General features: G+C 24.2%; 2 protein-coding genes across 2 annotated transcripts; one reads left to right on the top strand and one right to left on the bottom strand.

Moving 5' to 3' along the window:
* Window positions 1-1,914: 1,914 nt before the first annotated feature.
* LOC128955797 (glucan endo-1,3-beta-glucosidase-like) lies at window positions 1,915-4,399 on the top strand. The gene is made up of 5 exons (XM_054301473.1): window positions 1,915-1,957; window positions 2,595-2,675; window positions 2,799-3,039; window positions 3,231-4,018; window positions 4,389-4,399. The coding sequence occupies exons 1-5, from the start codon at window positions 1,915-1,917 to the stop codon at window positions 4,397-4,399; spliced, it is 1,164 nt and encodes a 387-aa protein (XP_054157448.1).
* A 279-nt stretch (window positions 4,400-4,678) lies between these two features.
* Window positions 4,679-9,841, bottom strand: LOC128955796 (glutaminyl-peptide cyclotransferase-like). The gene is made up of 8 exons (XM_054301472.1): window positions 9,159-9,841; window positions 8,764-9,077; window positions 7,832-7,841; window positions 7,000-7,078; window positions 5,806-5,955; window positions 5,439-5,696; window positions 5,044-5,335; window positions 4,679-4,962 (listed from the first exon to the last, which is right to left on the bottom strand). The coding sequence occupies exons 1-8, from the start codon at window positions 9,839-9,841 to the stop codon at window positions 4,679-4,681; spliced, it is 2,070 nt and encodes a 689-aa protein (XP_054157447.1).
* Between the last annotated feature and the right edge of the window lie 5,366 nt (window positions 9,842-15,207).

Raw genomic sequence — 15,207 nt, 5'->3', positions numbered from 1 at the left:
TTAAATGATAAATAAAATTTAAATAAATTTATATTTGAAAATAAACTTGTATATAGTTAATAATATTTTTGTATCTATTGTTCATATTTATTATATTAAGTTATAATTTAAAAAAATATCTCTTTTAATTTTATTTATCATTTAAAAATATATATATCATGGTTAACAATTATCTTGCATATTTGTATTCATAGAGTTATATAGAAGTTATTTTGTACTCAAATATTTATTTGCAATAGTCTAACTAATTTATTGATAAGAGTTTAATTAGTTTTAAGCAATAAAATTTGCACTTTTTATTATTACTGTATATTAATCATTACAGGTAACATTTTTTGACAAATTTTATTACTTAGAATTTTAGAATTTTATTAAAGTATTACATTATAAAAATAATAGAGTAATAAAATGCAAAAAAAACTATCATGATATCAAACATTACTCATAACATTAAAATAGATATATAAGTTAAGCAAATATGATGATTGTTATCTATTGTATTATCTATTATAGTTAAAGATATATTTATATATATTATTTAAATTAAATATATTTTCAGTGATAAACAATTAGTTTTTTTATGTGTATATAAATTAATTTAAAAACCAGTGTTGCAAATGTTTTAAGAAATAACAAAAATCTTAGTGTGGGTCACAAATTTTTAGTGAATCTTTAAATGACAATTTATATAATTTTTAAGTAAATTCCCTATAAATTCTCTATAAATTCCCTATAAATTCCCTATAAATTCCCTATAAATTCTCTATAAATTCCCTATAAATTCCCTATAAATTCTCTATAAATTCGCAAATAAATTCTCTATAAAGTTCCTATAAAATCCCAGAATAAAAGAAAGCATATTTTTAATTAAATAATAAATAGTGCAAGGTGAATAAAGAAAAAATATATAAATCTATAGATATTTTACATAAATGATTAAACAAAATCGTTGATAAAATGTCATATAGTTATCATTTATTTATAAACTAAGTGTATTTTAGGGACAATTTTCTCACTGTATAAATAAATATAAAGGACTTTTAATTACAGATTATAAATAAATCTAATTAAACAAAAGTTCAGTTGATATAACACAATTGCAATGCAATATAAATTAAGTTTAAAAAAACTAAAATGAAATCACAATAAAACTTGTAGTTTTGATATTAAATAATAATATAAATATTATATATTTAAATCTAAATATAATTTAATTATATAGTTTATTAAAATATTGCATATAATCAATTTTGAATACATAAATAAGAATAATTGAACTTGGTGCATTAAATGCCCCAAAGTTAACATCAAATGGTATTAAGTGCACAAATAATTTCAGTATAAAATTCAGTAATATTATAATATAAAGCAAATATCAATAATACGATAAAATATTTTACTAAAAAAATTTAATTAACAAAATTATTTTGACATCATTTTTGTAGTTTTGTTTCACAAATAAATATATAAATATAATATTCAATTCAAACAAATATAYWTTTTTTTGTAAACCATATTCTTAGCTATTTATTGCTATTATCAATTAATTGTTTAAAAATAAAAGTGAGTTATGCAATATATGATTTAATAATTGATTTTTTTAAATATATTAAACTTTTTATATATTTTATTTAAAAAAATAATTTTTAATTATTATGTAATTTTATATCAATCGGATAATTAATATTACAAAACAAATATGTATTTTAGTAAAATAAAAGATATTACTGATGAGGATAGATCTAAATTACATGATTTATGTATTTAATAATAATTATTTTTAAAAAAAGTTAATTCATAATATTGTATAATACATGAGGATACCATTATAGTATTATAGTAATACAGTGTGTATATAAATATTTGATTATTTTTTAGGAAAATTGGAGGAAATTTATTACTAAAAAAATCATGATGTCAGGAAGGGGTAACCGGCTCACCCCACAATTGCAACCCTGTTTGAAAACATAAAATAAAATATTTTTAAATATTTATAATAATTAATATAAATAAAATAAACTTCGATAAATTACATCGATATTATGTAATAAATCATGATTGTATGTACAATATATAATGTTTAATATTTTACAAACATTACAGTAATTACTGTTTTATATACAATATATTGATATAATAGTAGTATTGTGCTGAAAAATATATTGACTTTTCAATTAATATATTTTAATTACAATCATTTGATAAATGATTTTTAATTAAATATTAATTTAATTTACTTATTTACAACAACAAAAATCTACATACAACAGGTGTTTATACATGAAAAATACCAGAATTTGATTTTATTATTCAAATTTATCATTATATGTGTAAAAACTTTTTATGAAAGTACTATTTTATTTATTTATACTTAACTTCATTAATAATAAATGATATTTTTCAAGTGCATCACAAAAAATTATTTATAACAAACCTATTTTATACTGAATAATTATTTTATAATCATGAATATTATCAAATAAAAAGAGTAATAATAATAATAATAATAATGAAAAATAAAATATTTTTATCTTTTATAGAAATTTTTTTAGTTATTTCTATAATAAATATAATAAATAGTGATTGGGTTGTAGTCTGGAAGGATGACTTTAATACGGATAAACTGGATCTAAATAATTGGCAATTTGAAGTAGGAAGGGGTCCTAATAATGATGGTTAGTTATAAATATATATCAATATATATATATTATCGATATTTTAATTTGAACATTACTATTTTTATTTATAAAAATATAATTTATCAATTTTTATTGTATTTAATTGTATTATTATTATAGGTTGGGGTAATAATGAATTAGAGTACTATACTGACGGCCCTAATGTCGCCGTAGCTAATGGTGTGATGTCTATCAATGTAAAGGTTGAGGACATGAATGGTGGTCAGTATACTTCATCGCGTTTGCATTCAAAAAATTCATGGACTTACGGCCTGTTTGAATGTCGGGCCAAAATGCCAAACGGCAAAAATCTGTGGCCCGCTATTTGGATGTTACCCGAAAATAATATATATGGAACATGGTCAATTTTCTATTATTATTATTATTATATAATATTTCATTTTGTAGATTAAATTTTTTTCCGATTTTTATTAATTAATTTCTATTAGTGTAATCATTTATGTCTTGATTTATATTATAAATTTTAAATACTTTATATATCTTTTTTCATATTAATATATAAAATATTAACAAATAATAATATCATTAAAGGGCTGCAAGCGGTGAAATAGATATAGCAGAGGCTCGAGGGGAACGACTTAATCAATTATTAGGCAGCATTCACTTCGGCGGTCAATGGCCTAACCATTTAGTTGCGACCAGCAATGAGGTCAACTTTACCGTCGATTTTTCGGCCGACTTTCATGTATTCGGAATGGAATGGAGTGAGACAACCGTGAAATGGACAGTCGATGGCAACCAATTTTCCATACAAGATATCAATCGTAATTTGTCTAACGGTGCACCATATACGAAAAATGGTCAACCATTTGACCAACCGTTTCATTTGATATTAAATGTGGCAGTGGGTGGCCAATTTTTCTCGAACCCACAGTACGGGCCAATGGTAACACAGGACGAGGCCAAACAATGGCCTCAACCCAATATGCAGGTCGACTGGTGTAGTGTATCGCAATTCACACCAACTGATACAACACTCGCTACTACTACAACACATGCACCCGATACCGTGACAACCCATCCACCTGATCCCGTGACAACCCATCCACCTGATCCCGTGACAACCCATCCACCTGATCCCGAACCTGCAGCTAATACGACAGATCCAGTAACTCCGACCAAAAAACCTGGTCCAACTAAAAAGCCGGGACCATCTAAAAAGCCGGGACCATCAAAGAAACCGGGACCTTCAAAGAAACCCGGACCGTCTAAAAAACCGGGACCATCTAAAAAACCGGGACCATCTAAAAAACCGGGACCATCAAAGAAACCGGGACCATCCAAAAAACCTGGACCCTCTAAGAAACCTACGCCAAAACGTAATAATAATAATAATAATAATCGCAATAAAAATAAATGTAATCCTAATAATAGAAATTGCAAACAAAAAAACTATAATGTAAAAGTTTAATGTTTTTTTTTAATTTTAGACAAATTAATAAATATTAATAGACAGAGATAATTAGTAAATGATTTAATCATTATACTCAGTTGTCATTATATTATATAAATAATCACATTAATCACTATATAAGTGAGCCATAGTATAGATAAAAAAAATATTTAAGATCATAAATTTAAAACTATTTATACTAAACATTTTCATAATTTAATTCATAACGAAATAATTGGATACAAATACAAATTTTTAAAATATTTATAAATTACTATTTCTAATTATGATTGCAGTAGTTTGTTAGTTATATTAATTATTTATATAAATTTATAGCTTAGTATTTAAATATTATTTATAATATACAAATAATAATAAATAGATACATAAGTTTGAATTACTATTTAATTAATATTCTTATATTGTTAGCTAATAGTATATAATATATACAAATATTTCAAGTATTTCATAATTTTATACAAATATAATTTTTAATTTATTTATGAAAGCCTTTAAGCACATTAAGATGAATACAAATAAAATGCAAAAATATTTTATGACAACAAATATTATAAACAAAAATAATTTAATTATCAATATTTAGATGCAAATATTCAGCAATAAAAATGCGAAAAATTTTCATCAAATTATTAATTGTAGAAAAGTTTAGATTCTCTCTGTTATCGGACTCCCGATGCCAGACACTGGGAAACGGTGTCGGTATCATATGAAGCACCGGTACATTAAGCTTAAGAAACGGTACATGGTCGTCCTCTATATAACTAAATGGGTGTCGGCTATTAAAATATGATGTCCGCTTACGACCACTATTACTGATTTCCATTAAATTTAAATCATTCAGTTTTTTCTCTTAATAACAGAATAACAAACAAACAAAAAACAGTTTAAATTATATATTATTATATATTTTAAAAAATGAAAAATAAATACCAATTTCCATAAGTCTGTTAAAAAGTGGTTTAGTATTTGGAAAATAACTATAAAACTTGGGATTTGCGGCACCAATCAAGTCAAGCAAAACCATGAGTTCAATCCTATCCAATTCAGATGTCTGTCCAAGCGATGAGTTTTGGCACATATTTGTCATACTTTTCGGATACTGTTTATGATTCCATTTGTTGGCCAAATGTCGGGAGCCGTACAATGAGTCCTCATTAGACCACTGGACCATTGCTTCTTCGCCATCGAAAAACACCATTTGAACGGTTGTCTCATTGTTTGCCTAAAATTATTAGACAACAATAATAATCATTAGATTTCAAATTACCGGTATTTGTAAATATCTTTTGATACTAAACATAAAACTAAGAGAAGTTTTGTTATACTTTTTTAAGGTATTTGTCTAATATGAGTCCCAAATGTAATATCATAGCACAGGGAACGGCTGAGTCAATGGCTCCGATAAATGTTTTTTCTCGATTCAGTTTAGAGTCATAATGACAGGACAGTATGATTCGCTTACAATGGTTGGGCTCTATTGTGGCCATTATGTTGTTGAACGTACGCCTTCCCAATGGTGTACTACTAGTAAACTTGTCCTCCTCTAGGCTCCAACCCAACGATTTAATCATTTTAATGATAAACTTTATTTATTATACAAAAATATATGGTTATAATATTTTATTTATATTTATTATTTTTTTTTAAATTACTAAAGTTAAAATAAAAATAATTAATAATATCTAAACAAACTTTTTGGACAGATTTGTGACCATCGGTTCCTGGACTCCGCGGTAAAAGTATTGAGTCCAATATAGATTCAAACATATCTCGATCTTCAAACCGTTTTGAGGCCAAAAATTTTATCTTATTATCCGTCAGTGGCTTTGGTTGATGTGTCAACTATTATGTAAATAAATTTTGTTTATTATATAATACAATATTAGCCACATATAAATCATTCATCGGGTCTTATATTATATTAAAAGATTGATTTAATCAGACTGTAGTGTTATGTATGGTATGGGTTAATGCAATTGTTATTGATTAGCAACTAATTAACTAATTGCATACAAATCTCTTTCACATATATATTGTATAATAAAGTCGACAATAAATCTACTAAAACACTAACACTATTGACGTAATCTTTTTTTCTATTGTTAAACAAATGTGATATAATTCTCATGAAATAAGAGTGTATTACTGTTTATTGAAGATTATTGGATTTAAACTTAATTACATTATATTTAAAGTAATAAATTGGATCAAGTGTTTGCTAAACAATTTATTGTGTCAGTGTGTGTGTGTTTTGATTTAGTGAGTAAGAGAGAGAGAGAGAGAGAGAGAGAGAGAGAGAGAGAAAGAGAGAGAGAGTATTAGACAGATATAGAGAGTGAATGAGAGAAACTTTATTTTTTTTAAATTAATGTTAATTTTAATACAGTATTATCTATATTCTAAACATTTTTAAAAAATTTTAAATTACAAATTAATAGAGACATTAATGTACTCAATACAAAAAAGCAATTTATTTTCCTTATAAATAATATATGCATAATCTCTCTCTTTCTCTCTCTCTCTCTCTCTCTCTCTCACACACACACACACACACACACACACACATACACTCACTCACTCACTCACTCACTCACTCACTCACTCACTCACTCACTTACTTTCACAAACAAAATTATAAACCTAATAACACATTAAACTTTTATACTTTTGAAATAATGTTTATTTTTTTAACTATGTCAAACTAAATAAACATTTATGAATATTATCATTTTTATAAAAAAATTATTATGATATAAATAAAAATAACCTTGAATTTTAAATATAATATTATAGTTTATATTTGATAAATATATTAATAGATTAATTCATTAATAATAATAATAATAATAGACATAAAATCTTTTATACAATAATTTTCAAACAAACCTCTCTGTAATCCCAACGCTTGAAGCGATTGTGTTGTTGTGATGTTTGTGTCAAACATTGTATACATAATAATAATAAACTAAATATTAAAACATTTATAAATACGACTATAAAATTCAATTTAAATAATTTTATTTTATTTAAAAAAATTATTAATGAATTCATTATTGTGACATTGTTTCAACAATTTTAACATATGATATGTAGAAAAATTGAATCAAATCAAAAATCAATTTTATTTATTTGAAAAAAATAAACTTTAATTATTAACTTCAAAAAAAACAAAAACTAAAAAACTTTTGACAACAATAAATAACAGGAAAATTGTGTATTCATATGACTGTCCTTAACATACAATACAATAGGAGAGAGAAAGAGAGTCTACACTTGTATGCGATTAACAGCTAATCGTATATAAAATATGTGTTGAGTCGCCGTCTAAAGGCATACGGCGTTGATATAGGGATTGACATTACGTACGGATACGTCACTCATATTAATGCATTCAATAGCACTATCAATATTAAGGCATTCAATATATTGAATAATACTTTATATTAAATTGTATAAAACATAATAACATATTGTACACTAATTTAAGTTTATTTTTTGTGAAAATTATAAATTTATTTTCACCTGGCTAATAGTTAGTAATATGTATTATTGTGAAAAAATGTTTTTTTGTTTAAAATTATTACTAATTGATAGATTAATTTTTTTATATAATAAAGTTTATATAGTATAATAATACAGCATAAGCATAACCTAAAGTATTTATATATTTTTTAAAACAATTATCAAAACTAAAATCAAGTACTTAGTGATGGCCTACAAAATCTTATCTATTTTTTGTAAAACAAATTATAATGATTTCTAAATTAATCGGTTATAAAGTGTATAACAATTGTTTCAACAAGTATTGTACTAAACTGTTGTTTTATATACATGTAGTAAACATAAAAAAATATAAAGTAATAATAATATTAGTAAAATAAATAAACTAATTAATCACTTAAATAACTTATATTAAGTTGACTTTATGGTATATATGTTACTATTTTTATATACAGTATAACATTAAGTTATAAGTTAACAAAATCTGTCAAAAGTCTATTTATTATACAATTAATTAACTGTATTGTTATGTAAGAAATATTATATTTACTATAGTTTACTATCAAAATACTTATACTCTAAATATACTGTATGTCTTAATTAAAATACAGTATAAATATCAATGTCAATGTGTAGGTTGTTGACATAATTGCTTATTTTTAGCTATAAATATACACTAATTTACCAATAGTGTAGTATTTAATAGCTAAATGAACCTGTATAGTATATAATGTTTATATCATAACTATTTACAGTATTATTGAATTAATTATAAGGTAATACATTTTTTTTATTTAAAATATTATTAAATTTTACATTTAAAAAATTATATATTTTGTGTTTAAACATAACAAAGAATTGCATAATAAAAGCATATATTGTAATTGATTTATTTGTTATCACTGTTTATATAATTATTAATAATAGATATCATAACTAACTAGTGAGAGAAAATTAAAATACCCCCTCCCCCTCCCTGTCCCTTAAGACCAACATATTTAGCCGGATTAGACTAAAATTAATCTTGTTTTTCATATTTACATTTCTTATTCATAATGTATTTAATATTTTTAAAACAATTTTTCATAAAATTATCAATAGTTTGCTCATTGATCTCAAATTGATAATATATTTCATTAAAATTCACACTTTTAAGATATTTTAGTTGAGATAATGATTCAAATGTTGATTTATTAGTAATTGTAACACAATTAGCGGCAAAGTATCGAAGTTTAGGATAATTGTTGTCAATATTGTTAAAGAATCCGTCATCGAGTTTGAGATGACCACCAATGGACAGGTGTGTCAATTGAGGAAATCGATGACTTTTTGTTAGCAAATGATTGCGTCCACAACTGTTTCCTATATATAAACTGAATACTTGGGGAAAGTATGCTCCGATTATGGCCAACCAGTTGTCTAATTGATTGACATTTGGGATGTCAAAGCTAATCGATAGGCGCCTTAATTGACAGCATTTTTTTCCAACAGTTTGTAAATATTTATTTTTATAAATCATTTTAGTTGTACTTTTGCCGTCTGACCTCAAACACAGTTCAACCAATTTTGGCATTTTTGATAAACCAATAAACAATTGTGACAACGATTGGTCGTCCATTCCCATTATCTGTACGTCCATTGATTGTATTTGTTGACCGCATTTATCGGCAAACAGTAGATACCAATCGGTATCGCTTTCGTGATAAACAAACTTAAATGTTGACAATCTTTTAAATGACAAGTTGTTATACAAAAATTGTTGTCTTAAATGTACGTTTGCATAGGCCGTGTCGTTCAATGATTTAATCGATAGTGATGTCAATTGTTTAGCAAATTTTGATAACAATTTGTATATCAATTTCATTGACAATCCTATCTCTACATAGATATCAATGTTTGTCAAATGATGGTTATATTTAGTGAATACATTGCAAATGTTTTTATTCATCAATGAATTCAAGTTCTGTCTTCGAGAGGACTGAATATGAGTAATATTGGGACACTTTTTGATGATTTTCTTCAATATCTGCCATTTAATTGTCCGATAAATTGGTTGTATTTTGAATGAAACAACTGTTTCATAAATAAATGTTTGCCATTGTTTGCTAACGCATTCATATCGGAACCGGTCGTCAGTTGGCAGATATCTGAGTAATAGTCGGCACAAATCATCGCCAAAGCGGTCAAAACTGTCTCTCGGGTAGCGAACCATTGATTTATTAGACATTATGTTTTTATTTAAAAAAGTTTCTGATTTAAAAAAAAACTATTTTAAATCTTTATATACCATTTGATAGTAATATAAATTGATACAAAGTCATAGTGACTCACATTAATGCTATAAATTATAATACAATGTAATTATAATACTAAATAACTTATAAATAACTTATAAAAAATAATTTACAGAAAAATTAATAAATTAAATAATATTATAAATAAAAATTATGAATAAATATAATAAAAAATAATTATTTTCTACAGTTGATATTTTTTTAGTCTATAATTTTTATGATAATATAATTTTTGATTTGTATTTTTCTATTGATATTCTGATATTTAATATAATATTTAAGTCAAGTGAGGATACAATTGTCAGCTTAAGCTTTAATAAATTTGATATTTTAATTCTGTACTGTATATCATATACTGTATTAAATAGTTTTAGTATAGATATATTTATACAATATTTTAATTGTTATATGCTTTCAATATTTAATAAAAATTATTAATAATAAATATTTTATTATATTGTTTGGTTATTTAGCTAGTAATATACAGTACAATATCATATATTTACATGTTAATCGTCAAAATAATAAAATAGTTGCATAAAATTATAATTTTAGCATTTAATAAACACATAAATCTAACAAAAGTATATAAACTTTATCATTATTAAAATTCCTTAAAATTTATTTAAAAAATCTAAATAAAGAATCGCAATAAAAATATTAGTGTATTTATTGTATATTAATATTGTATATGTATATACTGTATAAGGAATTGATGTATGATTTAGCAAAAATTGTCTATCAATTCTACATTAAAATTATAATATATTCAAACACTTTTAAAATGTTTTCTGAAATGCATAAATCTATGTCTGTATGTCTGTATGTCTGTATGTCTGTATGTCTGTATGTCTGTATGTCTGTATGTCTGTATGTCTGTATGTCTGTATGTCTGTATGTCTGTATGTCTGTATGTCTGTATGTCTGTATGTCTGTATGTCTGTATGTCTGTATGTCTGTATGTCTGTATGTCTGTATGTCTGTATGTCTGTATGTCTGTATGTCTGTATGTCTGTATGTCTGTATGTCTGTATGTCTGTATGTCTGTATGTCTGTATGTCTGTATGTCTGTATGTCTGTATGTCTGTATGTCTGTATGTCTGTATGTCTGTATGTCTGTATGTCTGTATGTCTGTATGTCTGTATGTCTGTATGTCTGTATGTCTGTATGTCTGTATGTCTGTATGTCTGTATGTCTGTATGTCTGTATGTCTGTATGTCTGTATGTCTGTATGTCTGTATGTCTGTATGTCTGTATGTCTGTATGTCTGTATGTCTGTATGTCTGTATGTCTGTATGTCTGTATGTCTGTATGTCTGTATGTCTGTATGTCTGTATGTCTGTATGTCTGTATGTCTGTATGTCTGTATGTCTGTATGTCTGTATGTCTGTATGTCTGTATGTCTGTATGTCTATGTTGTATACGATGTATATACTAATATAAATTAAATCAAATTTTAATTATAATATGACTTATATAGAGAATGGTTATCATCAATGAATATTTTTGTTATACTATGACTTATAAGAAAAATAGGGGTTTTATATTTAATATTTTTTATGTTATATTATAAATACATAAAATTTAATAAAGCATTTGTGAAGTATTATAATTATTATACTAATTTGTAAGTAATTTATTCTATTAAAGTTTATTTCTTGGCAATGCTTTCTATTACATTCTTAACTGGTTTTACATGATTTAGTATTTTTTGTGATTAAAAATATTATTTTTTTAAAATATTGATAATTAAAATGACTTGAATTATTTTTATTAATGTCATTAAGGATTAGTAGTTAAACTTGTTGTATGTTTTCAATAATAAGCTCAGACTAAGTCAGTATAATACAGTAATATTTACTATATATTTACAATATTATTAAATCATAAAATTTTTCTAATTATATTATTTTAAATATTTAGATATCAATTTTATATGTTATACTTATTTTTTATTTTCTTTATTAAACCAAAAATATTCACAAAGTATACATACAATTGATAATGAAATGCCGATAAAACATAAATAAATAATATCTAAAACATGATTGACGGCCAACGGCTTAAAATTGGCCACATTTTGGCTCAAACTGTTGTGCAAATACTCGGTGTTTGGAAACATTTTCACAAATATTTGTATCCAATACCCATATAAACCACTTTCTCTTAACCCTACGATTCTATAGTATTTAAAAAAAACATCAAACAAATTGTTATAATTAAATAAATAATAATAATTTTAAACAAATTAATTACATTATTATAGTAAAGTACAGTATAAATAATGTATTTTATTTTTCATAAATATTTTAAAATTCATTAATTATTGAGCTATTGATTCATGACTTACATAGTATTCAAAGTATTGAAAGCTTTACGATTTATTTGTTTTTCAGTTACAGACAAATAGTATGGCAACTGTCCGGCACCGGTAGTAGACAAATGAAAGCGATTCAAAAATTGTTTGTTATTTCTCGATATAAGGTTTAAATGATACAAAAGATCCCATTTGTCTGTTACATAGGCGTACTGTCCACTCGTTATTTTGTCAAATAAAAATATTTTGAAGTGTTCGTCGGCTTCGGGATTAAATAATGCCAATCGAGACCTAAAACTCAATGCCATTGGTGTGTCCTCTTGACGGGCGTATGTGACCAATGAGTTGGACTCACCAGTAAGTATCCATAGGTCATCCCTTGCGTATAAGTCATCCCATGAATCGATGACTATATCTGGAACTGCTTTAATCATATAATCTAATAGATGACTGCTGTAAATGATGGACAACAACATGATTAACATAAGCCACGAACCATACAATTGTTTTTCATAGATATGTTTGAAATTTAGTGATTTTGGTATTGATTTTTCAAACATTGATAATAAAATATACCATAAGTTTTTCATGTATTTTCTATTCATTAGTGATGATAAAATTGTAAACACAAAAATTGTGACAAATATTATTAGCCAAACATTTAGATCAATACATTTGAGATATGTAAACATGGGTTGTCTACCCGGTTGTACCATATAGGCTATGATACCACTGTCATCATAATCAATTAGTACAGTGCTAATCAAATTAATTGATAAAACTTTAAATAATTTTTGATAATATAATAAGTTGTTTGTATTTAATATAATAAGAAAAATATCAGGTATTTCTTTATCTAGACTTTCATAAAATTCATTTGTTTTTATTGGTGCCCTAATATAACGTAATCTAAAAATAATAATTAATTAATTTATTATTTGTTGTGTTTGTGTTATATATATATACTTACAAAATATTTTCTTTGATTGCCATTTCTTTCATTAACATAATAAGTGGTCCACAAAAAATTGGCCATAACTTAAATTATGAAAAATATTAGGCATTGATAATAATGGTATAAATGATACGGTTATATTGTAATTGGGAAACTGTGTTAATTGAATCGGTTTGGTTTCATCAACCAGTAAACAAGCTTTATTATTTTGCATTTTTAAATATATTTTATGATCAACTATAATATTTTTGTATAACAATCTTTATTAATTTCTAATAAGTTTAAAATGGTAGATACTTTATCTAYCAGAATATTWTCATGCATTTTGTATCATCAATTGAATTATGTATTTTAAATCAATTTTTGTATATATATATATATATATATATATATATATATATATTATATATTATATATATTATTTTAGAAAACACAACAATGTTAAAATAACGAMAACAAATTGCAATTATTATTATTATTTAATCTATAATATGGATCGCGCATTAACATTTATTATTGTAATATAATTTTATAAATAAAACATATTAAAACATGTAATTTTGTCTAAATTGTCAAACTAATAATTATTACTTAGTATTTCCTATTATAATATAAACATTTATAGTAATTTGTATAACTATTATAAAATAAAAACATGAAAATATTGATCATTTAATGATAACCTTAATATCAAAATAATAAAAAATATTTATAAATATTACAAATAAATAAACAAATAAATAATTGAAAACTTTTTTTTCATAATTATCGTACAAAAATTGATTATTTAAATATTGATTATTTAGGTGATATTAGATACATATTTTAGAAAATTGAATTTTTAATATATTTGAAACTTTTTTTTAAATAAGTTGTAAAATGTTTRAYATTGACTTAACAACATTTATTCTCATTTGAATAATTAAATTTGTATTAATTTATCATTTAATCACATCATAACTCAATTGTCACGTATAGTAGGGATCGTGAGTTCAAAGCTCATTAGTCCACATTTGACCAGTTAGTTATATATATATATATATATATATATATATATATATATTTAAAAAGTATATGTTTTAAACTAAATTGATTATAAATATTTACAATAATAGCGCAAAATTACATAATCTCTTAATATGACGTAATACTAGCATATACTGTAAACATGTACTGCATTGTACTGTACATTGAATATATAATTATAATATATTGTATAAAAATTGTTATACTTGTGTGCAATAAATTTTATGACATGTAAACAAAATATTTATTAACAGGTATWAGTAATACATTGTGTATTATTGCAATTTCTAAACATGACGTGTGTTTAAAAATATACTGTTATATTATATACTTTTTATTTAGTTTAACATTTTATCTRCAGTACTTGCTATTGTAAATTAATTAAATTTTTAATATAGTTTTTATTTGATTATTAATTTAAATAGTATTTTTTAAACTTTACACAAAAAGTTATCATTATAAACAAATTCTTCAATAATTAGTTTTTTTAAATAATTTATAAAAATTGTAGTTAAAGTTATAGTTTATAAAAGTTATTTAGCAATGTATTCAAGGGATTCATTTGATCGTTTTGGTGATGATTTGTGTCAACTAATTATATCTTATTTGCCAATTGAAGAGAAATTCATGTGTGAATCAGTTTGCAGACAATGGCAACAATTAATTTATTTGACACAAACAGAGCTTATCATTGATAGTAATATCAAATATTTGGCAAACAGTATCACAATTGAAAAGATACTGCAAAAGTGTCCAAATATTACAATCATTGATACTAATAAACGACTTTTACCGGACACCCGATCCTTCATTATACATATATTAAAATATTGTCATCAATTGGTTCAGTTTAAGGCATACTTATTAGGCGATCAACTGAACGATGAACTATTGGATCAATTTATGGAAAAGTTTGGGAAACAGTTACACATTTTTGAAGTCATGTTAAGTATAAATCAATCGGAAATCAAGAATTGGTTTGATATGAATGCCAACAAAT

The sequence above is a fragment of the Oppia nitens genome, unplaced genomic scaffold, assembly GCF_028296485.1.
Source record: "Oppia nitens isolate AA-2021 unplaced genomic scaffold, nextdenovo-longstitch-racon4-pilon3 scaffold2_pilon_pilon_pilon, whole genome shotgun sequence".
Lineage (NCBI taxonomy): Eukaryota > Metazoa > Arthropoda > Arachnida > Sarcoptiformes > Oppiidae > Oppia > Oppia nitens.
This window is presented reverse-complemented; position numbering and strand designations above follow the sequence as displayed.

Coding starts and splice junctions, on each gene's coding strand:
- LOC128955797 (XM_054301473.1), top strand. CDS start 1,915: ATGTCAGGAAGGGGTAACCGGCTCACCCCACAATTGCAACCCT. Junction 2,676..2,798: donor AAGGGGTCCTAATAATGATG/GTTAGTTATAAA, acceptor TTATTATTATAG/GTTGGGGTAATAATGAATTA. Junction 3,040..3,230: donor AATAATATATATGGAACATG/GTCAATTTTCTA, acceptor ATATCATTAAAG/GGCTGCAAGCGGTGAAATAG.
- LOC128955796 (XM_054301472.1), bottom strand. CDS start 9,841: ATGTCTAATAAATCAATGGTTCGCTACCCGAGAGACAGTTTTGACCGC. Junction 9,078..9,158: donor TTGGTTGAACTGTGTTTGAG/GTCAGACGGCAA, acceptor CTGTCAATTAAG/GCGCCTATCGATTAGCTTTG. Junction 4,963..5,043: donor TAACAGACTTATGGAAATTG/GTATTTATTTTT, acceptor TCTGTTATTAAG/AGAAAAAACTGAATGATTTA.